At 33.4% G+C, this 27,773-nt stretch overlaps 2 protein-coding genes across 7 annotated transcripts in view; one reads left to right on the top strand and one right to left on the bottom strand.

The window, feature by feature from the left end:
- LOC106068816 (exocyst complex component 7-like) overlaps positions 1–7,858 on the bottom strand; it is a 32,172-nt gene extending 24,314 nt beyond the window's left edge. For 2 of the 6 annotated variants that reach the window (XM_056020678.1, XM_013228297.2), the window contains exons 1-2: positions 7,556–7,711; positions 1,161–1,257 (exon numbers count right to left, since the gene is read on the bottom strand). In XM_056020678.1, coding sequence (XP_055876653.1) covers positions 1,161–1,238 — 78 coding nt within the window. In that variant the 5' untranslated portion in view covers positions 1,239–1,257; positions 7,556–7,711. Of the gene's footprint in view, positions 1–1,160; positions 1,258–3,402; positions 3,485–7,555; positions 7,758–7,838 lie in introns of those variants that run through there. The other 4 variants (XM_056020681.1, XM_056020679.1, XM_056020682.1 and 1 more) reach the window with 4 other exon arrangements.
- Positions 7,859–7,979: 121 nt separating this feature from the next.
- On the top strand, positions 7,980–27,589 carry LOC106068817 (lysophospholipid acyltransferase 7-like). Its single transcript, XM_013228301.2, has 7 exons — positions 7,980–8,399; positions 18,216–18,348; positions 18,608–18,758; positions 19,231–19,382; positions 21,506–21,714; positions 23,232–23,417; positions 23,626–27,589. The coding sequence occupies exons 1-7, from the start codon at positions 8,158–8,160 to the stop codon at positions 24,017–24,019; spliced, it is 1,467 nt and encodes a 488-aa protein (XP_013083755.2). The 5' UTR covers positions 7,980–8,157; the 3' UTR covers positions 24,020–27,589.
- Positions 27,590–27,773: the final 184 nt, after the last annotated feature.

Here is a 27,773-nt window from a genome sequence, read left to right as displayed (position 1 = left end):
CAATAGAAGATACCTTCTAATTCTAGAGACTAAATATACTAAATATCCATCTAAATGTCAAATTTACTGACTTTTATTTTAAAATTGCAATTTTAATGTGTGTTTGTGTGTGTTTGGGGGATTATATTTGAAGTCATTTAGAAAGTCTTAGTCTTATTTAGCGTTGAATAGCTTTTACCCACAGGCATCAAGCTGGCTTAGCAATTTTAAATCAATATGCATATGTATGCATTTGCATACTATTTGCTTCTATTAAAAAGCTTTGCTAAAGATTTAATAAAAAAAAAGATAAAAAGCAAAATACAAATAGCAATTAAATCTAAACTCCATTAAAGACAAGCCAGCCCTGTATTATTGACTTAAGGTATTTTAATTCCTCATTTGAATGAACACATTATTATTATTAAATAAAACAGAAAGACTTTAATTTTTTTAAAATTATTACCAAGCACAAAATACAATAGCTTAGTTTTCTGACAAATATGCAAAAGTGGAACAGAATGTTTGTAATAGAAAATGATGTCTAGGTTTCTGTCTATTGCACTTGCCAATATCAAACTGTCTGAGAAAATAATTTATAAATATTATAAATATATTTATAATTCAGTTCAATGGAGGCCCTACTGTAATTACCATCCAATATGATCAAGTCTATCTAGAGATCTGTCAAGTAGCATACTAGAATTATATAGCTCCCACTTTATGATCAAAGGGACAAAGCTGAGCCCAATCTCATTTCCTATAAACTCAAAAATGGCTATTATACAAGTCTAATCTTTGCTTTGAAAAACTGACCACACACAAGGTATGGTTAGATTGAGTCTAATGCAGTTACATGCTTTTTATATCAGTTTTTTTTTAATGATCACTCTTTGCTAAAGGCTGTCCTCAGTGCCTCAAAAGCTTGAAATGTATACTGAAATTAATTCATGGCTCATTGATATAGGAATTTAGAAGCTGTCAAGGGTTATTTTGTCCACATCATGGATGTCGATTTATTCTTTAGGGGAGCTCTTGATACTACTCATAGTATAGATAATCTTAGTATCTTTATATCTCTATCTATGTAGAATAAATTCTTTATGTATTATTGTATGACAGTGAGTCCGTTCAATTAGTGAATTAGTAATCTTAGTAGATATAGATCTAGATATACTTACTTTTTCCAACTTTCTATCGATGTCATGTTTTAGTTCTGCTATATCGTCCATCATACTGTCCATTGTTGTAAAAACCATTGATTTGAACTACAACTGTCTAAAAAAGTTACTTCTACTTTACTAGAGAAAGAGTCTACAGTCTAGATTTCTAGATCTAGATTTCTCTAATCACTCTAGTCAAGTGACTTAATTCTAGATCAACTAACTAATTAACAATATAGTTATATATTTATATTAGACTAATAGTAAGTATATTATATGTAATGTATATATATATATATATATATATATATATATATATATATATATATATATATATATATATATATAGAGAGAGAGAGAGAGAGAGAGAGAGAGAGAGAGAGAGAGAGAGAGAGAAGGGGGGGGGGGAGGGAGGGAGTGAGAGAGAAAGAGAGAGATATGTAAAATATGATGTTGAAGACAGTCAGGTCAATGAGGTCCAGCGCTAACATTAATGAACACCATTCCCCGCTCTGTACACTAACAAACACCTCTTAGTTATTGCATTCAAAAATAATATTATCATCAATTTTTTAATTTTAATATCAATTTCTTTTTAAACCAACTCAAGACTGAGAGATTAGTGTCACTTTTCCCTCTTTTAATTACTCCCTTCTCTGCTAAACCCTCAACTTTACAAAGGGCCATATATACTGTGACCTACCTAGATTTAGTTAACCCAACAAAAAAAACAACTGCGTAACCCCGCACGTCTAGCCCGCTCACTCCACTCAGTGAATGTGACCTAATTTGGTACCTGATTGATCAATAATTGTCCCTCCCGCTACTTTTTTTTTTCTGTGTTGTTCTGTGTTGATGATACCATGCTAGGTATATAATTAGAGCGCCAAAGAGTGAAAAAAAACAAGGTTACAAAAGACAGTTTGTGTGGAAACACAAACTCAAAATCGGCCCCCGAAGTAAAATGTTTTACATAATTCGGATAATCCTTCAGAGTTGAAGATAGTTTACTTCCTCACGACCAGTGGTCCACCCAGGTAGGCTTCAATATTTTCAGAAAGAACATCCGAATGAAATTATATCAAAGACAAATAAGAGATAAGAATGGAGAAAGAAGGTTAACAGATCTTGTGTAGTGCCCCAACCGTCCCGCAGATCAAAGGATACGTGAAAGTGAATGTAAAGTTTGATGTGAACCTGGCCTAACTAGTTTGTGGTCTATAGGGCAGATGATGTAAAGTTCATCTGTTTTTGTGGCCTACGGTTAACGAGGGTGCCAACACAACGACCAACCGCCTTTGCTTTTCCCCAACTAATGTCAGGTACCCATTAGAGCTGGGTAGACTCAGAAGTTGAAAATCCCAGTCTTCACCAGGATTCGAACCCGGGACCCTCGGTTCGAGCTAAGTAAGTTAATTGTTTTGAAAAGGCTCAATCTCATATTCGAATCCTCAAAAAAAAAAAAAAAAAAAAAAAAAAAAAAATTATAGAAAAAATGTTCACGAAAATGATATTTATAAGATTACTATTCGTCTTATATTAGGTCTAACATAACATATAATGCATACTAATTAGCTTTTTCTTATAAAAAACTGCTTGCATAATTGATTTTAAAAATTAGAATTTTCGCTTTCAGGAAAAAAAAAAGTAGCTGTTGCATCAGAACTTTGAATGGTCTAAAATATTGTGAAGTCGGATTTTCAATATCTCTTCTAGTTTTACGAGATCTAAACGGGACGGACGGACAGACATTTCGCACAAAACTAATAGCGTCTTTTCCCCTTTCGGGAGCCGCTAAAAATGAGAGAGCATGATTCTGTCACTCATGAAAACATTATTTTTTTCATTATTCACATTATACCCAACTCTACCCCTCATCAGCACTATGTTTAGCGATATTCCCTTTCTTTTTACTCATTCACATCACACTTGTTTTAACATCTAAAACAAAAGCAAAATTAAGTAAAAAAACGTTAGACCTATTAGATACAAAATAAATAAAAATAATCTCCAATTCCCAGCCTTGAGTTACATCCCTCTGATATGCATTTTCAACATTAAAATAGGGTTTGTTAGTGTCACTGATAGTGATAAAGACCGTTCATTAGTGTCATTGATTGAATATCATGAAACACCCCATATTTACACATCATAGACTATGACGTGTGTGTTTTTAGGCCTATTTAGAAGCATTTTAAATAGTTCATGTTTAGCTGATACTTAAATTTTCTAAAAAAAATCTCCTTCACCCCAGACCTACCCTCCTTTTGTCCTAGAAGAAAAAAAATGGCATCGTCCTACCAGTGCTCTTTGAACCCGTGTAAAAAAAACTTGTTTTTTCAGAGTAAATGAAACTAAATGAATCTGAACTATAAAGAAATGGAGTATAAATAAAAACACTAGACTAGTTTTGTCATAGCTATCAAAATAGAGGCTCATTTTAATAAAGATTGTGGGGTGTTTGTTAATGTAAGATAATATGGGGTGTTCGGAAGAGGGAACTTATTATAGTCTAGATCTAATAAGCTAATAATTATATATAATATATCTCTTTGTTTTTTAGTTTTACTAGACTCTATAGAGTCTAGAGTACTAGATCTATTTAATATTTATAATAATAATTAAATAATTATATAATTAATATACTATACTAACTAATACAGATCTAGCTAGAGTATACTACTTAATTTTAATATTAGAGTCTAGATCTATAATTATTGGGTAAAACTTTACATCGAAGGCCCCTAGTTTTTCAGGTCAATTATTTGGCAGCTGTCTATCCGCACGTACGATGACGTACTCTCAACTGCTTGCGCGCGCTCTACTATCAGAGCGCGCCTGGTCACTGTCCCTCTCTCTCTCTCCTCTTTTAGTACAGTAAATCTTAGATCTATGTAATATATTTGAGTGAGTATATACTTAATTATAAGATCTAATTTAGTAATTATCATTATCATAAATAATTATAGTATATTCATTGGCATGCTACTGGCACTACTACTAGTCAGTTACTAGTCTAGATCTACTATCTAGTAGATAAGTAGAATTTAGATTATAATCACTAGTGAGGGTGACTAGTGACGTCTAGAGTCTAGTCAACTAGTCTAGACTTCTTTCTTACTCTTACTGAAGTCTCAGTCTTAGTCTTAATATTATAAATATCTAGAGTCTAGATTCTATTTCTAGACTAGATTACTAGACTGTCTAGACGTAACTAGATCTAGTCAATCGGTAAAACTTTACATCGCAGGACCCTTGTGAAGAATGTTACGCAAGTGGCAGCACCGCGCTGTCTATCGCTACGGTAATCAGGTCACAAGGTCACTACCGGCTAGACGGTGTCGGTAGTATCATGTAGGCCTAATAGTTCGTGATAGAACTAGTAATTCGCTAATGATATGAAAACTCTGGATCTATATTATGTAATAAAAAAAATATTTAAAAGGTTATAAAAAATAAATAATGAGAATGAATTAATCTTTATTTTTTTAATTTGTTTTTTTTTTGTTTGTTTGTGTCACAAATGTATGGTACCGTTATCCTATATATGTACGGGTTATAGGCCTATATTTATATATTTTTGCTGACACTATTTTTTTTTTCATTTGTAATGTTTTACAGACCTAAATTATTATTTTTTAATTTATTGATTTAATGTAATTTTACTTTAAAATTAAAGTAAACCATAGTCTATGAAGTAAACCAATCATATTGGGTTTCGTATATGTGCAACATATTCTTTATTTTATTTTCAAATTAAATTAAACTGAATGGGTTTCCTTATAAGTACAGATATTTATCTGAAATCCACACATTTTCAGTAGCTGTCGAGTATGATGATAGTCAGTCTGTTGTAAATATTATCCTTCTCTTCCTCTTCACTGTCATTTGTTGTTAAGACAATATCTAAGTTAATCCTCTTCTTCACTGAATGGAATGAGGCTGTTATTATCCGTGGTCCATGCGCTTCTCATCCTATAAGTGCCCTCTGAGCCCGCTTAGACAGCATTATACCATAATGTGTAATTCTTGGAGGATCGTGTTTCAAATCAGGAGCTTTGAAACTGGATACAGCAGCTCCCTGATAGACCCTTTAGGTCGATGACCTATGCTGGTAGCTCAGCTCAACCAGCCGATTGACTCAGAGCGGGCCATCTGGGCTACAGGACTAGAGGAACTTTGAACCATTTTTTTGACGCACCCCGTAGTTTACCCTTACGGCTCAGGCCCCCCCCCCCCCCCACAAGACACCCGCCCAGGTCCCCGCGCACTGCTGGCTTTGAATTTTTCCATTCACTCCAAGCACACCAAAAGTTACCTAATTTAGTTGGCGTCTATAAACCTTTGCATTTTATACTAGGTTCACAAACTAGAAAACGCACAGCTTTGTAAACATTTTATAGAGATTTTTGGACGTGTATCTTAGTTTATTTTGGCTTAGCTTAGTCGAGGAGTAGAGAAAATCTCAAATATTTGGAAGTAGAATTTTATCTACTTATATGATGCTAGGTCACTTGACCTAAACAATAAAGAACTTGAAAAACCAAACAGCGGACCTGGAAGAAGATGGATCTCCAGCTGTTCGGCGCCAGGATTATCCGACCTTCACCATCATCAGTACAAGGAACGTCAGGACCATTTACGAGACTGAGAAAACTGCAAGTGGCAGCAAAGATGAGAAACATAAACCTTCATCTTAAGAATCAGCGAGTCAAGTTAGACTCTCTCCAACTGTCCCCACGTCTTGCCCATCTGCTTCCAAATTGCGGCACCATACATTCCTGGGCCGTCCCTATCTTGACAACTACAGGTATAAACAAATAGTTTGAGAACATCGCGCAGGATGGACAACAGAACAAACTGAGCGTGCTGGTACGAACCTCGCCGATAGCGAAAGAAATGAAGTTGCCATAAAAAAGGGGATGCACAAAAAAGCAGCCCTGTTAGATAGCCCTAAAACAGGAGCATTCAGACATACGAACAGTGGCTAACTTTGCCGCTTCGGAATCGGCTTACTTAGTAGGATCCGATTGTTCGTGGACTCAAAAAGACAAACAAACTAGTTTTTCATGTGAGTACATTATTTACATCCTTTGTCTTTCAAGACAGAAGGAGACATATTACGGTCTGCAACTTCGTCATGGTTAACAAAATGTCCATTTGTAGCGTACTCGTAATATAAAAATCCAGTTATGGATTTACGGCAGTACGTCAACCCTGTGCCTATATTTCAGCAAACATAAAAATATACAAAATACACATTTTTTGCTTGCATATTTAATAATTATAATTATTTTTAAAGTAGAAAAATAAGATTACATACTCTAAAAAAAAAAAACGAGAGCAGAAAAAAATTTATTTCAATACGTATTTAAAAGAAACAAAACAGTTAACAGACGATTAGATTTATCACGATTAGATTTATAATATTATTTTTTTTAGCAAAGATACGTAGGTCTGTAATTAATTAATAATATATTAATAAAAATTCCCCAATTAAAAACATAAAATACCATCTAAACATTAATAGTTATTCCAAGAATAAATTGTACAAAAAAATCTAAATCTATATTACATAGATCTACGATTTAACGTACTAAAAGAAGAGAGAGAGAGAGAGAGAGAGAGAGAGAGGGCAGTGACCGGGCGCGCTTTGCGCGCGAGCAGGTGAGGTCACGTCAGTACGTCATCATACGTGCGGATAGACAGCTGCCAAATAATTGACCTGAAAAACTAGGGTCCTGCGATGTAAAGTTTTACCAGTCAATCTAGATCTAGTAATAGTATTCTCTCTCAATAATATTATTATTATTCTCATATATTTATAGATCTAAATTCTAAATATATATATATAGATCTATGTAATATATTTGAGTGAGTATATACTTAATTATAAGATCTAATTTAGTAATTATCATTATCATAAATAATTATAGTATATTCATTGGCATGCTACTGGCATACGGTACTACTAGTGACACTAGTCAGTTACTAGATCTAGAATCTAGTCTAGATCTACTATCTAGTAGATAAGTAGAATTTAGATTATAATCACTAGTGAGGGTGACTAGTGACGTCTAGAGTCTAGTCAACTAGTCTAGACTTCTTTCTTACTCTTACTGAAGTCTCAGTCTTAATATTATAAATATCTAGAGTCTAGATTCTATTTCTAGACTAGATTACTAGACTGTCTCGACGTAACTACTATTAACAGTTAATTAACTAGATCTAGTCAATCTAGATCTAGTATTAATACTAGACATCTAGTAATACTACTAATACTAGTAATAGTACTAATAGTATTCTCTCTCATCTCAATAATATTATTATTATTCTCATATATTTATAGATCTAAATTCTAAATATATCTAGAATCTAGAGTCTCTAGACCGAATCTAGACTGTCTATTATACATTATAAATTATTATCCTTTTGAGTAGATGATGGATGAGGGTGTTTACCATCGATTTGATTTCATCTCACTAAAAAAATAAAAACAAAGCTAAAAGAAATAGAAATCTAGATAGACTCTACAAGACTATACACTCTAAGGTCGTAAAATTTTTGATAATCTATTCGCACCCAGGATGTTTACATAATCTATCTAGATTAGAACTAGATTCTATATATGTAGATGTAGATCTAGATCTAGATGTTACTTTATAAAACAATTATTTTTGTCACGTAAACTAATACCTTTTTATTTTATAATGAGATTGATATTAACACTATTTAACAGATATACGCTGATAATGAAAGCGAATTGGTTGATGTCAATTCAACAATTGTACCCGATTAGCTGCACGACAACGTATAGATAGAGATTTCCTGATTGTAAACAAATGAACTCAATCTGCTAGATCTATTCTAAGACCTAGACTTCTAGATTCTATGTCGGCTATGTTATCAAATGTTATGTAGATCTAAGATCTAGAATATCGATATAAGATTTCTAGTCTGTATCTTAGTCTATAATAATACTTCTATAGATTGAATCTATCTAGATCTATTTAAAATGGCATCTAATGATGTTATATACACTTTAGCGATGGTGATCTCTGTAGCGTTAGGCCCTTTATTTCGTGATGTTTTGAAAGATGCAACTTCCCGAAAATATGTTTCTGCTGCTTTGGGATTCTTGTTACTTTTAGGCACCTGTGGTCATCATATCATTCATTTATTAATAACAATACTAGGAAACTGTTTCATTTTAAGTTTCTTTTGCCCATCAAAATCTGAAACCAGTAACAGTAACAGGTAAGCACATAAATGATAATCATATAATGATTTAATGATAATGATCATAAGTGACATATGAAAAGATCATATGATATAATTATAATATAGATCTAGAATCTAGATCTAGTTCTAGACTTCTAGATCTAATAATAATTGATTTAAATATTACTAGATCTATAAATATGATAATCAAGTATAGATCTAAAATCTAAGTCAAGTATAATATGTCTATGATTATGATGAATCAGGACAGAATCAGATGAGAATGATCAAAATCATCATGATCACTCTTTTTTTTTTTCACTGTTTGTTTATTTAGATCTAGATCTATATAGTTACTAGTATAGTCTATATATTTAAAAATTATTGATAACAATGCTAGGGAACTGTTTCATTTTAAGTTTCTTTTGCCCATCAAAATCTGAAACCAGTAACACTAACTGTACAAGTAAAAGCACATGAATATGCTGAATCATGACAGAAACATCGACATCATGATTGTCTGTCATGGACTGGTCATATACTAGAGTGACATGGAGTCATGTTCTAGATCTAGATTCTAGAATCTAGAACTATATTATTCTATATAGAGATCTAGAATCTAGATCTGTGTCTAAACTTCTAAACCTAGCTTTTGATAATCATAATGCCTCACTTTTGTTTTGTTTTTAGTCTATCAAGTAATACTAAATAAGAATAGAGATCTAGATCTAGTTAGTCTCTAGTGACTTCTAGTCAGAAATCTAGTTCATAAATCTAAGTTTTATATACATAAAACGCTGAACCATAATCTTCAAATACAAAAACAAAATTTAATAAAATACTCAGAAAGACACAAAGATAAAGGCATGTTCCTCATCCCATATGCTAGGACAAATTTGTACAAATGCTCCTTCTTCCCTAGTGCTATTAGAGCATGGAATGGGTTGCCTGAGCTAGCCAGGAAAACCAGTTCAAGTGTGGTTAATATGCATGACTAAATGCATGACGCGTAGGACGTAATCATCTTCTTTTTTGAAGTAACGTCTGTATTTTATAAGATAAGATAAGAAGATATATATATATATATATATATATATATATATATATATATATATATATATATATATATATATATATATATATATATATATATATATATATATATATATATATATATATATCTTCTTCTTCTTCATCGTTCTCATTGTTATGTTGGAGTGTTCATATGACTAGACCAATACATGAGATGAACTGCGCAGTGGTTTCCAAATCAGGGAGCTCTCCATATAGTTTTCTTTCTATTGGGATGATTTGGGGCCAATGTCTTATACGGGCCTCTTGGTAAAGAGAGCAGTTTTGGAGGACGTGGTCGGCATTCTCTGGTGATACTCCACATGGGCAGATTTCACTGGTTCCAATTTTGAGCTTCCGGTGCATGTGTTGTCGCATTCTGTTGTGTCCGGTCCTGAGTTGAAAGATTAGATGTTGGTCTTGTCGGGATAGCTTTTATAGTAAGCATCATCTTTCTTGTGATTTGGATGAGAGCTTGTCCATTTCTCATTTATTTTGTTTACAATTAATTTCTTCATTTCTTCTGGATAGAGTGCAGAGTTTATTTGAGAGTTAGTTCTCCCACTCTTGGCGAGTGTGTCAGCCTTCTCATTTCCTTCTATTGTATATGGGCTGGTATCCATTGAATAACAGTTTTTTTGCTGTTGTTGTTGAGCTTTGTAAGTGCTGTTTATATGTATATATTAGGGGTGCACCGGATAGTCTCTCCGGCTTCTGCCAAATATTCGGCACTTTTTCATTATCCGGCAATATCCGGCTCCGGTCGGATATCACTACCGGATAGTAAAAGCTACACATTTATTTCTATTAATATTGTTCAGCCCTCCGTGCTTTTCCAGATACGCCAAACGGAGGTAACACTTAAATATTGAAACAACACAGGCGAAAGGCAAACAATATAAAGGTAATCGACGCTGATAAACGATGTCCAACAAGAAGTTTAAACTAAATCTCCATGTTAATAAATAAATATACCAATATCCATAAAGTGGATATGATTCAATAATGTCAGTTCTGAAATACATTAACGTTTTTGTTTTAAATAAAAGAATTTGTTTTTAAAACTATAAACTAAGACTATGCACCAAATATTTTTTAGTACAAAGACAAGAAGTGTTAATCTAAATAGAAATAAGACTTTACATTATAAATTCGCATTACATACGTAGCAGCAATGTCTGACACATTTTAAAAGCTTGTCTTGACCTTTGAGTGGTCTAGTAAACATGTAATATTCCTTAACTACGTCACGCTGATAATCTGTCTAGATGTGCGGGTATATCTCCAGAGGTAGAGATGAGCAACCCCACCTCCTTTTGTTTGTTTAGTCCATAACATTGAGTTCACAGATAGACAGCTGACCACATTAAGTCAGATGTCAACGTGTTGACACTGTCTAGAGGTCACATCTTATGAGGGAACTGAGTTTGTTTACTTGGAGAAGAATTTTTATTAGGGGCGGGACTGCAAGCCAAATCTCTATAAGGTTAATCTGGTATGAGTTTGTTTATTATGAGATAGGTTATCAATCAAGGGTCTGGACCATAAGCCACACCTTTTATGCTATTGGCCCGGTAATAAGTTTGTTTACTTTGAGTTAAGTCTCAATTAGGAGGCTGGACTACAAGCCAAACAGACACTGACCAGGGGTATCTTTAAAGGGAGGGCTCAAGAGACTCAATACCCCCAACTTCTTTTTTGTTTAATCCATGACAATGTATTGATAGACATTGACTATTCTTAAGCCAGAATGGATTAACGTAGATTGTTGAGAAATATTGAAACTGTCTAGAGGTCACTAGATGATGACACTACGTTTGTTTACTTAGAGAGAAATGTCATTTAGGGCGCTGAACACACGTTCGTTGCACAATAAAATAAAACAAATATGTGCATGTGTGCATGTATGTATTTTTTTCCCTTGTATTAAAACCTTTAGAAAGAAAGCTAATTTCATTGTTTAATTCTATTGACTTAATATATAAAGGAAAACCTTACAGTAAAATTTAACATCGCAGAAAATACATTGATCTAAAGCACCACAATTAGATCTAGTAAACAAAGAAAAAATATGCTGAAATGTTAAGAAACACTAAACCTCTGTTACTAAGGTATGGATATAATTTATCAATATGCTTGACTGACCATGCCAATGTGTTATCATTTTTTGCTTGCACACTAAACACTATTGCGTATGCCCTAGGAAAAAAAACGTGTGAAGGTCAACACAATCATCTATATACACTACATTAGGACTACATGTGTTGGCCCTCTATCTGACCAGGTTGTTACAATCAGTCGAACACAGAGTCTATTTATGTTTGTTTTTTTTTTGGTAGGGAGGGTGTGGGTGAGTTTTTTTTTTTCATCTATAGTTGGTTTTCCTAATTCTCTTAGATCTATATAACAGTAGATCTAAACATAGATATCAATAATAGGCCTACAGACTACAATTAAATCTATGCTTCGCAACATTTAAGGCTCAGGCTATAAGTAGGTATCATGGATGTTCCTGCTGTTAATAAAATATTGTTTGCCGCAAATGGATTAATAAATATTTGACCTACTACGCTTCAGATTCCAACTATTAACTAACAGCTATCAGTATTAAGCCCTTGAAGCCAGAAGCATTCTTTGGACTTAAAATTATAAGTCTGATGATCAGTTGTTGGTCAGAAATTCTTGAACACATACATCCAACCACCATGCAAGCCAGATGAGAGATTTACATTAGTAACTAGTTAAATATATACTAACATTTTACATTGACCCTCCAACACACAGTCTTTATGGTTGGTGGCCTCGTACATACACACAGACACGCTCATGCTACACAGATTAATTTCTGTTTATAAATACTGTTAATCTTTAATAAATCAATCAGTACCAGAGTTTAAAACAATAAGGTATATAAAAGGAAAAAAAAATAATACCAACAAATATAGGTATGTTATTTAACAGTTTCGTAAAATGTTCAGAAATACAATCAATACAAACTGCATCAGTGGATTAAAGATTTTCTGATAGGGAGAGAACAAACAGTCTTGGGTCCACTACTATTTTTAATTTACATAAATAATTTACCAAATTGCATTAGTTCAGGAACAAAAGTCAGATTATTTGCAGACGATTGTCATGGAATCCACATATTGATGAAACTACAAAAAAATCAAACAAAGCATTAGGATTTATTAAAAGAAATTTCTATAAATCAAATAAGAACATAAAACTAAAATGTTATTTAACCTTGGTTAGGCCAATAATAGAATATGCATCCTCCATTTGGGACCCCTCAACTCAAGAAAACATTAAGAAACTGGAACAGACACAAAATAGAGCTGTGAGATTCATAACAAACGAATATTCACATTTGACTAGAGTAACACCTTTACTGCCTTTAGTAAAATCACTAAATTTAGAAAGCCTTCAGGACAGAAGGCTCAAAAGTAAAGTAGCAATCATACATAAAACACTGAACCATAATCTTCAAATACAAAAACAAAATTTAATAAAATACTCTGAAAGACACAAAGATAAAGGCACATTCCTCGTCCCATATGCTAGGACTAATTTGTACAAATACTCCTTCTTCCCTAGTGCTATTAGAGCATGGAATGGGTTGCCTGAGCTAGCCAGGAAAACCAGTGACTTGGCAGAATTTAAGTCATTGGTTAATATGCATGACTCGTAGGACGTAATCATCTTCTTTTTTGAAGTAACGTCTGTATTATATAAGATAAGATAAGATACAAGCTATTTACAAGACACATAGGTATTCGGCTCCGGCCCCAGCCGAATATCAAATTTCACTATCCGGTCATAACTGGCTCCGGCCGGATATCAAAAAAGTACTATCCGGTGCACCCCTAATATATATATATAATGTTTAATAATATTATAATATTGATCAAATACTTATTACACAACTTGTCTGGTACGGTATTATCTATATATATATAATTCTCTTCTTCCCTAAACAGGTCAAACAAGAAGTAAAGGAAAGATCACTCTCTTATTTCTGCGGATAGTCACCCCACGAAAAAAAACAAAGGGGGGGAGGACACATTTTTACAGCTCGTTACGGATGGCTGCGCGCTGGACTGTCAAACCCTGCCCGCTCCCATTCCATGCGGGAGGTTTGGACTTTGAAGTAAACTATCATCCGAAACATGTAAAACATTTTACAAACACTAAATAGCAGGGCCGGACTTAAGCATTGTATGGCCCTATTCAAAACGGATTTTGCGGGGCCAAGTTTGGGTAGGGAAGCGGACAATAAGTGAAATGTAAGAGTTTGTATTAGAAAATAAATTCGTCTATGCATTTTATTCATTCTTTACTACGTACAGAATTACTTTACGAGCCTTGCGTGTAGTAAAGTCATACAGTATATCATAATAATTCTGTTTCCCACATAGATCCCGCTCAATAGCAAGAATTACCAAATGTTTCAATCTATCTTTGAGAATTGTTGACCTCAAGTAATTCTTCATTAGTTTGAGGCGCGAGAAGCTTCTTTTACCTGATTACACAATTACGGCTAATGCATAATGCCGTTTTTATTAATAGCGCGTAGGATTGACGTTTTCCATATTGAATGACACCACAAAATGAAAATTGTTTTCTATGTATTTCCGTATATTTTAAGGACTTTTTCGTATATTTTGCAATTTCGGGAGATTTCCAGGAGCTTCTGGTAAATTGACAGGAGTGCGCGGGAAATCTGTTTTAAGTTATGAAATGGTTTAATTTAATAATTTATACACCTTGAATTAGCGCGGGTTCCATGAAAGTGCGTATCCTTTGGTCACATAGGTTGCAGTGGCCTAAGACCGGCCCTGCAAAATAGCGGTGTATGCTATGCCGCCGGTCGACTATAAAATTAGATATTAGAGTGTGGTGCGACACAATATAGAAATGGGTTCAAATTTCAATACGTAGTTTATATTATATAGATATTCAACTAATTTTGTTCACGAACTATGATTTCTCCATAAAAATAAAACTGCCCCCTTCCCCCACTCAGAGGGCTAGATTGGTTGGGGGGGCAGCACATGCGATGCCCCCCCTTACCCCCCTGAATCGGCCAAAATACCAGAAGGAGCGACAATATAAAATGTATAAATTAATTCAACTAATTTTTGTTCACAAGCTAAAATTTCTCCATAAAGGTAAGACCGCCCCCCACTGAAAGGGTTTAGGTGGGAAGGGCAGTAGAGGTATTCGCCCCCCCCCACACACACACACACACTCAATCGGCCAACTGGGGAACAACATAATATAATGATCTGTTAGAATAGAATATCAATAACAAGTTTAAATCATATAGATATTTAATTGGTTCTGTTAGCAAACTGTGATTTCTACAAATAAATTGGACCGCCCCCCACTCGAAAGTTTATGCTGGGGGGGGGGTGCAGGATTGATGCCATTGCCCCCTCCCGATCCCACCAAATCGGCCAACATGCTAGAGGGGGGTGTGACGAACCGTTTTAGCTCACTCGAGGTATCACTCAGGTCTAAGCATTTAATTAATTTATTTACTCGCTTTTAATCATCAATTGCTCTAATTTAGCCAATCAAGCGCTAAAAACACAGCCACCACCCCTCCAATCCAACCCCACCCCTTTGGCATCGATGTCACACTTTACTATCCCCACCTTGACACGTGTCACACTAGACTCTTGACAAGAGTACACTCCCTCCATCTATCGTGGCAAACATCCGTTGACCCCCCCCCCTTTCCGGGAGCGACTGGTCACTTCAAAGTACCCATTCAACTTAACGCCTCGGGCAACGCTGTTCGTCTAGCACTAGCCATTATCAAGGTATAATCTCCCATGATTTTGGCCGAGCTCCGATAATCTCCCCTTCATAATCCACCTGACCACCTGGGCTGATTTCCTGGACTTTCAACTCGCGCCTTCGCGCAATGTCTATCTCCCGGAAACTCTTGTCACGGACAAGCGTGGACCCCCTTTGTCAAGGACGTCAAATAGTCTAGACCACCTTTGCACCTATCTCCCGCCACTCACCCCCCCCCCTTCTATCCACGTGTATATGGACAAACTTCATCGTCCGATCTCATTCACGCTGGAGAGCCCACAGGGAGCACATCTAACTCTTGCTTGAGCTCTAGACTATTTTCATTCCCTTATTTCACTTTGGATTGGTGGTATGTAACTTTGTAAAGTGCTTGAGAACCATTTTACTTAGTAATGTATATATATATTTGTGCATTTATTACTACATTATTTGTGTACATATTTGTGCATTCTTATCATGGATAATGTAAGTAGATTACTGTATACTTATATTTTTTTTATCATGACTTTGTGGCTAAATGTTCAAGCCATCTGGACTAGAGTCTATTAACAATTCTTAGCAGATGTATTTAGCTCTTTAACTATTATTAATTCAACTCTGATATATTAGCGCTCAGCACGAGCCTTCAATATATTATCATTGATTAATTCCTTGGCAGGGAATTATCATAACATTTCTGTAAACATGTCTTATTACTGAGTATGTATTTACTTATGCTCTATGTTTACTTATTTGAGAGCACGGGCGAGTATCAGACGTTGATCTCCCCTTCCCCTTTCATCTCATTGATCTTAGTGATGCATGTACTTGCTATTCACCATGATTAGTGAGCGTCACTTATATTACTTATCATATATCACTTGTTACTGTTTGTTATTTCCCTTTATGGGAGTCCCCATTATTATTGTTATCTCCCTTGATGGGACACTATATTCATTTGTTAGGTCCCTTTGATAAATATGAAACTAGCTTATGGTTTCTATACACCAGTCTGAAGATGTCCTTCACGGAAAGGCATCTACCTCCCAGTGTTATCATTATGGCTAAACCGACGCATACATCATATCGTTGCAGCTTTTATCTATAGGCTACATCCGCCTGAAATCTTAGCAACCTAAAGCTGATAGCAGATTTGCTGGCACCAGATCTGTAGACATCAGACCTACTCATCCTTCAAGAGTCCAAGTAACAACGCTAGCCACAGACTCGTCACTGGCTTAACTGATTGGTAGACGCAGCTTAGCTCTGCAACCATACAAGTTGGACTGCACACGGAGCCTGGATCCACTACGCCAGCCCACCAGCAGACAGCATCAGTATCAGCCACACCAGTCTCACCAGTGCAGCACCGGACCAAAAGCTAAGCAACCAGCCTAATGACACTCAGACCACTTGGTTCTAATATCTGATGATGATACTCCTATATATGTAAATACGCTAGATTCCATACTAGCAACTGTACAGCATTTCACCTTTCATTATCTTAATTTGTATAATAAACTGTACATAAGTTTACATCTAAATATAGTATTTGTTGCCTGCATCATAACGCTGTGCTTGTAGTTTATATGTGCAAGTAAGGATTCTCAAACTATAAAATCCCCTAGATACCCAAAACGGCCCAATACTTTAATCCGACTTGTCACAGGGGGGGCAAAATAATATAAAAGTAGGTTGATAAATAAATAATTATTAACATAAGCAATAAATTCGTATACAAATTGTGTGAATTCTATACTAACATGCCCCCCCCCCCCCCCCCCCCCCCCCCCGGATCTGCCAGTGCCTAGAATTAGCGCGGGTCCTATGAAAGTGCGGGGCCCACTTTGCGGAGCCCACTGCGATCACCTAAGGCCGGCCCTGCAAAATAGCGGCGTATGCTACGCCGCCGGTCGACTAGTTAATTATATTCATTTAATACTCTACTATAACTTAAGATCTTGATTGACATTGAATATCCATGCTTAGGAACCATATTTCTTATCTTAGAGCTGATATTAAAGTTACTAGTCACCTGTTTGGCAAAGGAGGATTAAAGCCTTGCAAAGGATGACATAAAAAGAGACAAACAAAGTTAACTTTAAAACTAGTTTTACAATGAAATGTCTGTCAATCATAAACTAAAATTACTAGATCTAGAATCTAGATTCTATACAGACATCATTTAACTAAGTTTACAATGTAATGTTAAGTCAGTAAGTCATAGACTGTAAAATTACTAAACATACATCATATTTCTCAGATATTTGGCTTTTGCAGTTTTTCATCATTCACTCAAATTTCTGCTTGGAAATGTTCATTCTTATAGTAAATGAAATTTATAAACATTTTGATGTGAATGTGCTTTGTTCTTCATTTAGAAATGCTTTTCAAAGTAAGCTTAATACCAGGGAATGCAAAAGAAAAAAAGTATCATAAGGATCTCTGAATAACATGTTTCTTTTGAACAACTCTGAATATATGAACTCTTACCAAATTGTGAAAGAAGTTGTTAAAAAGCTTGTAATCTTTCAGCTACTTATGATTGAGTTTTTGTGTTTAAACCAGATGATGTTAAATCAATGATGGCTAAAATACAACTGAAATAAACAATGGAATAGAGGACACAAGATAAAAAAGGTGGACAGGTGTCTGGTAACCCTAAGATGTTAATAAAATAAAATGAAACATTTTACCCAATGCTGACTTGTAGGGTTTTTTAATAAGTAAATAAATATAGAACCTTGTGTCGATTCCCTAAAAATATCACCCATTCATGGGCATAGCCAGGTGTTTTTTTTTTTTTTTTTTTTTTGGGGGGGGGGGGTTCTCTCTACTTTGTGTATATATTAAATATATTTCTTTTCAGCATGAATATTTTAATTTTATTTCAAATGTCTTTATAGTTTTCTTGTTTAAATGTTTAAATATTGGTTTATTTTTTTTATGTAATTTTTTTTTTGTCTTTGATTCTAGGCAATTGGGGATAGCCGGAATCAGTTATCTTTGGAACTTTGGTTACCTCGCTCTGTTCAGAACAATTCATTGGTTTGGGATTTCTGCTCCTTCTCCTGTGACTAATGCAGCCCAGTTATTCCTGACTTTGCGTGTATGATAAAGTTTGTTTGTTTTTTTTTCATTTGTTAAACTATTCAGAAATAAAGCTTTAAATAACAATGCTTCATAGTAAATTAAGCTTTAGCTTTAGGCCTTACCGTTTATTTACCATTGGAATATGTGCATTGATTAATTTATGTCTATTACAGACAAACCTTCTTATACAAAATTTTATGAGACACCTGTGGTTAATTTGATTTTTTTTTAATAATTTTTTTTAATCTAAATTTTTTTTTAACTCTTATATACAGATGATAGGATTAGCCTTTGAAGTTCAAGACACCCGCACTAGAAATTCAGACACAAGCACAGACATTGAATTGAAAAAGAAATACTGCAATATTAATGTTAGTTTTTTGTCAGTGATTACTTACGCTCTATGCTATATTGGACTTTTTACAGGTACATTTTGTGAAATTAGCATTTCAATTTCACTCAGAGGTTCTCAACTCTATTAATAAAAAAAAATAAAAATTAAATTAATTTGAAAAAGAAAGGGTAGTGTTTCGTTTTAAGCATTTTTAGAATGGGTGTCTGCAGAATAATTAAGATTAAGACTTAGTTACTACAAAACAATTTTAAAAGAATATTAAAAAAAGTAAGAGTGAAGGCACATGTTTTAGTTTTTAAATTTTTAAAATTAAATGCTTTGAAGAAAGTAACTTTTGTTGCTGCTGTTATTTAACAAATGTCTTATTTTTTTCTTATTCTGAAAAAAGTTTAAAGACTTGTTATGTACAATTCTATAACTTTTACCTGATAGATTTTTTATGTTTTAGTCAAGAAAATTTGTTAGCCTAATACTCATATATTTCTATTGTGCATATTTTTGTTCATAGTCTGGTTTGATCTCTAATAGCAATGTTATTTTCAGGTCCTTACTTCAAATACAGAACTTATCAGGACTGGCTTAATTTACCAAATAATGCCAACTTAAATAGACAAGAAAAGTTTATCAAAAGAGCTCTTGATCTTCCAACCATTGCTGTGGCTTTTCTTTTCTTCTCATATTTTTTTAACATTCAGGTAATTGGCAATACCAGTATTAAATAAATTTAGTTATTTAAAAAAACAACAACTGGGCCCTCAATATGTTGATATTCTTTTGATTTTTTTTTCTTAAGTTATAAAAATATTTCACATACATATAAGGAAATCTATTTTATTTACTACTAGACATATGTTACCCGCAACCCGCGGGTCATAATTTGCGCATTACTGTCGATATAGTCACTGAGAGTGTTTTGTAAACAATTAAACGAAATAATAATGTAATAAGTAAAGCGAATGTGTCAATGTAAAAATAGTGTGAATGAAGCTATGAAATCAAAATAGCTAATAGGCTTAAATCCATTTTTTCAAATTAAAACATTTGCTTTTAGGCCTACATATATTTGATTAAAATTTGATATGAATAGACTTAATTTTGTATGTTCATGTGTTAAAGTATAAAGTAGATCTTGAGGTAGACATAGATCTAAATCTACACTAATCTAGAGTTAAAAATTGGCTTTTATAGAGTTCATTCTGTGTTGCGCATGCGTGACCTTTTTTCATGAATGAATATAGGCCTATCTCAACACGGCTACGCAACCTTAGCGAACGAATGTATTAAAAATGCTTTAGAAAAACAAATTTGAATGTTAAATTGATTAAAATATCAAATGAATGGACAATAATTAGTATGTTTATGTGTTAAAGCACAAAACTATCTTTGCGAAAAGAAGTTTTATCATCCTAGAGTTCAATAAGAGTTTTAGACCTAGACCTAGGAATAGACTCAGTAGAGCGATGTGTTAATGTGTAACCAATTGGTATTGTCTAATGAAAGAATGTTCGCCAGGAAATCTGTAGTCACAGATATCAGGAACTAATTTATGTAAAAAATGCTTTTGAAACACTTAACACAAAATTGAAGGTTAATTTTATTATATAATGAAATCAATGGATCTTCTTTTGTATTTTCATGTCTCAAAGTAAAAAACTATGTGCGCAAAGTGTATTTCTTAAAATTAGATCTAGGTCTAAATCTTTTCGATCTTTTCTCATGTCAACATTGTTAAACATGGCCTAGGATCCATAAAATACTATAGCTGTAATAGAGTCGGATATATTTTTTTTTTTTTTTGAGGGTCTTAAGTTTGTTTTAGGGCTACAATACATACACTACGGTCTAAGTTAGTACCCAAGGAACATTCCTGCCTAGTTTTATCAAGATTGGTCACGCGGTTTTGATGTCTATAAGTAACATACATACACCTTACATTCTACTTTATAATATAGATTTAAAAAAAGATATGGAAGTGCCAAAATTAAAGTTATTTTTACATTAGGTGAGACAAAGCAGTCACTTAGTTTGATAAAAAGTGAGAAGTACAATGAATGTTTGTAGCAACCATGAGGGTTTAACATTTTGTTTTTAGTCTCCTTAGCAAAGTACAGCATTTAAAAAAAATTCTACAAAAATTTTTAAGAAATTTAGCAAAAAAGATTTTAATAGATTTTAGAATATTACAGTACAAATATAGAACTGTTCACAAAAAAAAAAAAAAAAAAAAAAAAAAAAAAAAAAAAAAAAAAAAGCAGGGTATCATTTCATCTCTTTATGTTTACTGATAAATACTTTGTGTTTGCTTTTAAATATCTTTAAATCTAGAGTACTGAACATTATTTGAACAAATCAGAGTTTCACACAGTTTGTGCAATAGTTATCTTCAAAATATATACATCAGTGCCATCTTTATTAATTGTTTTAAAATCTAGATTTTCACATTGAAATCTTAAGTAATTGTGTTTAGAAATATATTTACCTTCATCAAGATCATCTGTGGTTTTGTACATCAGTAAGTTGTTAAAAATATATTGTTTTAATCATATATATGCCTATATTAACTAGCAAAAGAGGCACATCTTTTTGCTTCACTGCTATTATGTAACTAAGTTCAGTTATAATTATCTCTGTTATATGACTCAAATTTTGTTTTAATTATAACTAAATTTGTCATCCACATTCCAAAGATATAATATTGTATATATTTACCTTTGATATTAATTAAACCTAAAGGAAAGGAGAAACACAGTTGTTCATATCCGTCCATTTTATTTCCCACTTATGTGATAATTTTTTTTATTTTTTTTTTTGGAACCAGTATGTTGAGACAGAGGAATTCATGGAAAGAAGTTTCTTGTATCGTTTGTTTTACATGGTCCCAATGTTCATCATCTTTCGAACTCGCCTTTACATGGCCTGGATAATGTCCGAGTTAATGTCAGTGACAGCAGGGCTGGGAGCATACCCTGAAGATTCTGTTCCTAAATGTGGTGAAGGACCAACAGACTACAAAAAATTGGATGTTGCGTTAGTGCATATTTTTATTCTGCATTTCTTCTCAGCTCTAAAGCTTTATTCCTTCAAAATACTTGGTCTTAACTTTTCAATAATGCAATGAATTTATGAATAGATACATACAATTATTGTTTTATTTTCAATTAAATGGAGTTGGCAACCTTTCGGCAGACTTTGGGTTTTGGCCCATGGGTTAGGAACCTTAGCTCTGGACGATCATCCAAATAAATTACTAACACAGAGAAATAGGAAAAACAACCAAAAAAAGCAAAGGACTCTGATCCAACTTACTGACGAACTAGCCTTAAAACACCACCTACCCAATAACAGAGAAAAAATTACCAGATTTTCAAACATTACAACTGGACTAAACTACAAGCAACCAACCATCAAAACACATTTACTAAATAACACCCTAACAAAAGAATCAAATCCACTGGAGCTCAAAGTAGGCATGCTTGAAACAATTGAAAGCTATAAAAAAACAGCTATCCATATTTATACAGACGGATCGGCTTTCAGAGCCACCATCAATGCTGGTCTTGGTACCTTCCTGTTCTTCCCTAAAAATAAACACTTTGAGATAAGCCCACCCTGTGGCGATTACTGCTCAAACTTCCAAGCCGAAATTGAGGCAATTACCATAGCACTACAGACAGTGGAAAACAAATTATATGAAGGAATGCAACCACCATCAGATATTGTTATCTTTACAGACTCCCAATCTACTCTGCAAGCACTTAATAGCAGCACCTCAAACAGCCCAAGAGAGTTGACAACACTCATTGTGATAATCCATCAGATGATATCAAAATGAAATATCAATATCACACTACAGTGGATCCCTGGACATATTGGCATCATGGGAAATGAAAAGGCAGATAAGCTATCAAAGGCAGGTTCATCTATGGAACAACCAGATAGACCTGTTAACTACCTCACCCTAAGGTCAATGTTAGTCAACAATCACAAGGAGGAGTGGCTCAACCAATGGGCATCAGGAAACACAGGCAGAGCTATGTACAAAGAAATGACTACGCCTAACAAACTGGACAGTATTAACTTCCTTCCCCGCAAAGAACAATCTACAATTTTCCAACTAAGAACAGGACACACACCTCTATTAAATTACCACCTGAACAAAATAAACTCCACACAACTCCCCCTTTGCAGACACTGCGCCCACCCCTTTGAAACCATTAACCATATCCTCTTTGAATGCCCCTCCCTAATCCACCTTAGGCAGACCCTACTTCCACTACAGCCCAACATAACCAACACCCTGTACGGCAGTGCTGAACAACTGAAGAAAACAGCACACTTTTTTTCCTTGGCACAGTCTGCAAAAGAGCTCACAGCTCAGCAGCAATAAAGCTGGCTAGAAGAAGCTCTACATTTTCTGCCTTTATTGAGTTTTGCTATATTTTGAATATGTGTTTGGTTTCAAGTTCTAGTATAGCTGATTCCTACATTTTATTTTTACATACACACACAAATTGTCAAAATGTTTTTTCATATTTGTTGTTTAGACTTGAAGAGGAAAAAGAAGGTAGAAAATGTGAATATAATTTTGAAACGATTCACAATATTGACATCTATGGATGTGAACTAGCACCAATGACAAAACAGGGTCTAAGAAGTTGGAATATGACTGTGCAGTACTGGCTAGCTAACTATGTCCATAAAAGAGTTCCACAATCAATGAAGGCCTACAGGTATTTGTCATTATGTATGCAAAGTTGTTGTTTTTTTCCCACTTATTATCGTTTTAAAATAAAATATTTCAGTTGTTCATAAAAGCAAAGTATTTAATTATTTTTTTGACATAAAAGTGATTATTAATATATTTAAATTGTTTCGAGTATGTTTAATAAAATTCTTTGATTATTTTAATGCCATATTCTTTGTTTTTTTATTTTTTAGAGTGGCTATAACAATGACAGTGAGTGCCTTCTGGCATGGAATCCATCCTGGCTACTATTTGAGTTTTCTCACAGTTCCACCAATACTCATGGCAGAAGAAAGCATGATAAAAGCCTTCCGTGATGGAAAGTCTGCACAGGTGCAAAAGATGTTTGACTGGGGTTGCTGGTTCTTTAAAATGCGTGGTTTCGACTACATGTGCATGGGCTTCCTTCTGTTGAAACTTAGCTCAACTTTGAAATACTGGTACTCTATTTACTTTATAGGCCATGTTGTCATGTTGTTGTTTTTAGCTTTGGGAAAAGTAACTCTAACATTTCGACCAAAGAAAATAAAAGACTTAGGAGACAGGGACAATTTTAAGTCTTTTGAAGGGAATAAGAAGTTTAATTAATATTCTGAGTTTCTTGCACATAAAGTAGATAATATAAGTTCCCATAGAGGTTCTTTAGATGTTAGGTAAAATTCACTAGTTTTATTGCCATTAGAGCTGTGTAGATTCAGTATTTAAAGACCACATCACAAACCAAGAGATTAGAGACAGGGTTACTGCACCGATTAGACCCCATGATGACCTGCTAATTATCGTAAAAAAGTGCAAGCTAAAAATCTATGGCCATATCACAAGATCTTCGGGGCTCGCTAAGACCTTCCATCAGGGAACAGTACCAGGAAAAAGAAGAAAAAGAGGCATACAGAGAAAGCGATGGGAGGACAACATAAAAGAATGGACAGGCATGCCATTGAATGAGGTTCTAACTAAGGCTAAGGACAGAGGGGAATGGAGAAGGACAGATGACGAATCTTGCCTGGTGCCCCAACGTTCCAGAAGACTAAGGGATAGGTAAAGGTAAAAGGTAAAGATTCATGGAGATTCTAAAACATTATCCCTCCTCCCTTTTTCGCCTAGTTCAGCTATTTAGGCTTAACCACTCTGTCATTTGTACCTAGACCTGCTCTTTGCTAGTGATTCACAATAAGGTCATTGTGGTATAGGATGAGAATTTTTTTTTTAAGTAGGAGATCCTGAACTCAATCCAGAAGCTTACTCTGTTAAACAGCTCCAGTTGAGTAGTCTTCCTGCATAATGGATCTTTAGAACCTCAAAGGGAATTTTATTATATGCTTGCAATAAGACAGTTAAAAATCCTTGATGCTTTCTTGAAAGTTGTATTTGTTTTACATTGTATACTATAGCCTTCTTAAATCAATTATATTTATATACTGTTGCTTTTTAACAAATGTACGCCAAAATTGTTTATAGACCAAAATTTTTCATGTATTTGTTTTATGTATCATCTTTTTTTAATTTATCAAAAATCTGTATTTAATGAATAAATTTTAAATTATTGTTGTTGTTTTTAATTTTTGAAAATTTTTGGTTACTTGTATTTAGGACAACACTTAACTAACATTTGCACAAATAAAAGACTTATAGTTTGGATTTTTTACCTCAATATTTTTAGTTTATGGGAGCATTCTTATTTATTGGTCTAGGACATGTGACATAGAAATTTGAATGCCATAAAATATTCCCATACAATTTGCCATATTTATAGACAAAGCTTAGATGTATATCAACTCACTCTGTCTGGTATTTTAAATTTTTTCCATTCTTGGATCAAGATGAAATTTCACACAATATTCATTTTCCATGACATGACAACAAATGAATCAATAATTAATCAATTGGCTGTAACTAATTGATTTTGTTTTATATAAAATAAGAATTAAGCTAAGTAGAGATAAACCTTGCAATACTGAGAGATATGGCAGCAATTAACTGTTCACCCTTTACTCAATATAAGCATAGATGAGACATGAATCAATAAATGAAAAGCAACAATTAGTCAATTAATTATTGGCAATTAATTATTTTGTTTGATACCAACAAGGGAAATTAATCCTTCAGTAGTCACAGATACTGATAAATAGATAATTGTTCACATTATTTCTCCCTCACCAATTTTTTTATCAAGTTGAAAATTTAAAATATTATTGATAGTATCTATCAAAATATGAATCAATTTAAAAATTAACCAGTTAGTCAATTAATTATTGGTAATTAATTTTTTTAATATCAAATAAGGGAAAAACTTCTACATTATTGAGATATATTGTTGTAAGTGCAAAGTTCTTTCCATTACATAACCTTTGTTTTTTTTAAAAGGATTATTTTTTTATTTTGCTTGTTTATATTCTGCTAGTTATTTTTAAGTTTTGTAAGAGAAACTGTTATTTAAAAAAGGATAATGAACTTTATACATATGGTTCATTCAAGTTGTGGACATTGTAACTATGAAATCAATGCAAGCTTCAGTATGTAATCTGCCTGACATTTCCAATTCTAAGTTACTGATCATATCAAAAGTATGAAAGCAATATCTTTTAATCATTACTCATTAGCTCAACAGACAGTGGATGTAAGTGTTGTTCTATGAAAGTCTCATGTCTGACAACATTCTGAATTTCATCCTCAGCTTGGATAGAATTTTTTTGTACTTATTGTATATCTGTGGGTAATTCCTTTATTAAATGATGGGAAAATCAGGTTTGAATAGTATAAATGGTTTTGAGTAAGAGCAAAATGCTTTAAAAAAAAAATTTATGGTATCAAAAATTTATTACTTAAGGTAAAGATGCATGGAAAATAATTAGACAAAAAGAAGTTTCATTTTTTTCCAGTGAGTTAACATAAGACCACAAATAGTTGCAGAGGAGTAAGAAAGAAGAGAAATAAATATTTTGTAAATCGCAGTGTACAATGGTGACATTATAGTAAGTGTGTAGTGGCAGTTTTTTATTCCTCTTTTATATCTTGCTTTGTTTCTCTTCTTATGCCAGCTAACTAAATGGATCATGTTGGGAGACAATTCAGATTTTTCTTCATTTTCATTTTTATATTGGAGGGTTCAGACCAGTAGTCCTAAATCTGAGATAACACAGTTCTCTTGAGTTTCAGACAATTGTTAAGGATTATGTCTTCTATGTTTTAGTATTTTGTTTTAAATTGTAAAAACCAGCCTTAATACAAGGTGCTTAGAACTAAGGGTGAGAATGTTGTGAAGGTCTACAAATGATTTTAAAAAATAATTCACTTTTCCTATTTAATAATCTACGTCTAGTTTGCCCACTGGGCTAAAGTTTCTTGCCCACAAGAACTTGAGATAAATCTCTTTCACAAATTTGTGATAATTTAAATCAAGTTCAACTAAAAACCTCAAGCATTTTTTTTTTACTGCTTTCTTAAACCACATTGTTTTTTTTAGATTTCATTTTTTTTTTAATTGTGAAAACCAAGACAATTGGGAATTGGGTTAAATTGAAAAGATAGCTTTTTAAAAAGTGTTTCGATAACTCATGAGATGTTCTAAAGCCAGGAAAAAACATTTCATAGGCTTTTAAAAAAATGTCATAATTGGTTACTTAGATATGTAAAATAAATATTTTGAATGTTTTTGTTTTTTAATTGTAGCTAGAAACAGAATTACAGTATTTAAGCTACTATTCATATTTCTCAATAATAACTGACATTACTATGATTATGAGTTATTTATTGAAAATAAACATAAAGATGTTTGTAAATTGTATGAGTAGTCATTAAAAAAAAATTTAGTTTCTCAGTGATAAAGCATTTCCATGCTCTGGAAGAAAAGTGTGCTAAACAAAAAATGGATGTTCCCTCTACCAACAAGCCCCTGCCACAACAATGTGTTATATAGGTGAACGAGAATATCTCTTGAGACTAGGTCTCTTCAGTCACGTGAACAAGTGTTCTATAAGATGAATCAAAGTCAGTCTTCGACTGAAGGAGACCAACAATATTAATGGGCATTAATATCATTTTTGAAATTATAATTACAATTTATTTTTCTTTAAGCTGAACTGGACAACAATTATGTAGATTTGAATTATAATGTAGAAATACTTTCTTGAAACTTGACATTAAACAATGTCTTTTTTTGCCTAGCATTTTTTTTTACATACTTGTAATTTATTCATTTACTTTGCCAAAAAAAAAGTATAATGTATTCTACACACTTCTCTGAAGCAATAAATGCACAGAAAATAACCACATAATAAATTTTTGTCTAAACCAATGAGTGATATTCTTTTATTGCTGGCTATTTGAAAAAAAAATGAAATAC

Source organism: Biomphalaria glabrata, chromosome 2 (assembly GCF_947242115.1).
Source record: "Biomphalaria glabrata chromosome 2, xgBioGlab47.1, whole genome shotgun sequence".
NCBI classification, from domain to species: Eukaryota; Metazoa; Mollusca; class Gastropoda; family Planorbidae; genus Biomphalaria; species Biomphalaria glabrata.
This window is presented reverse-complemented; position numbering and strand designations above follow the sequence as displayed.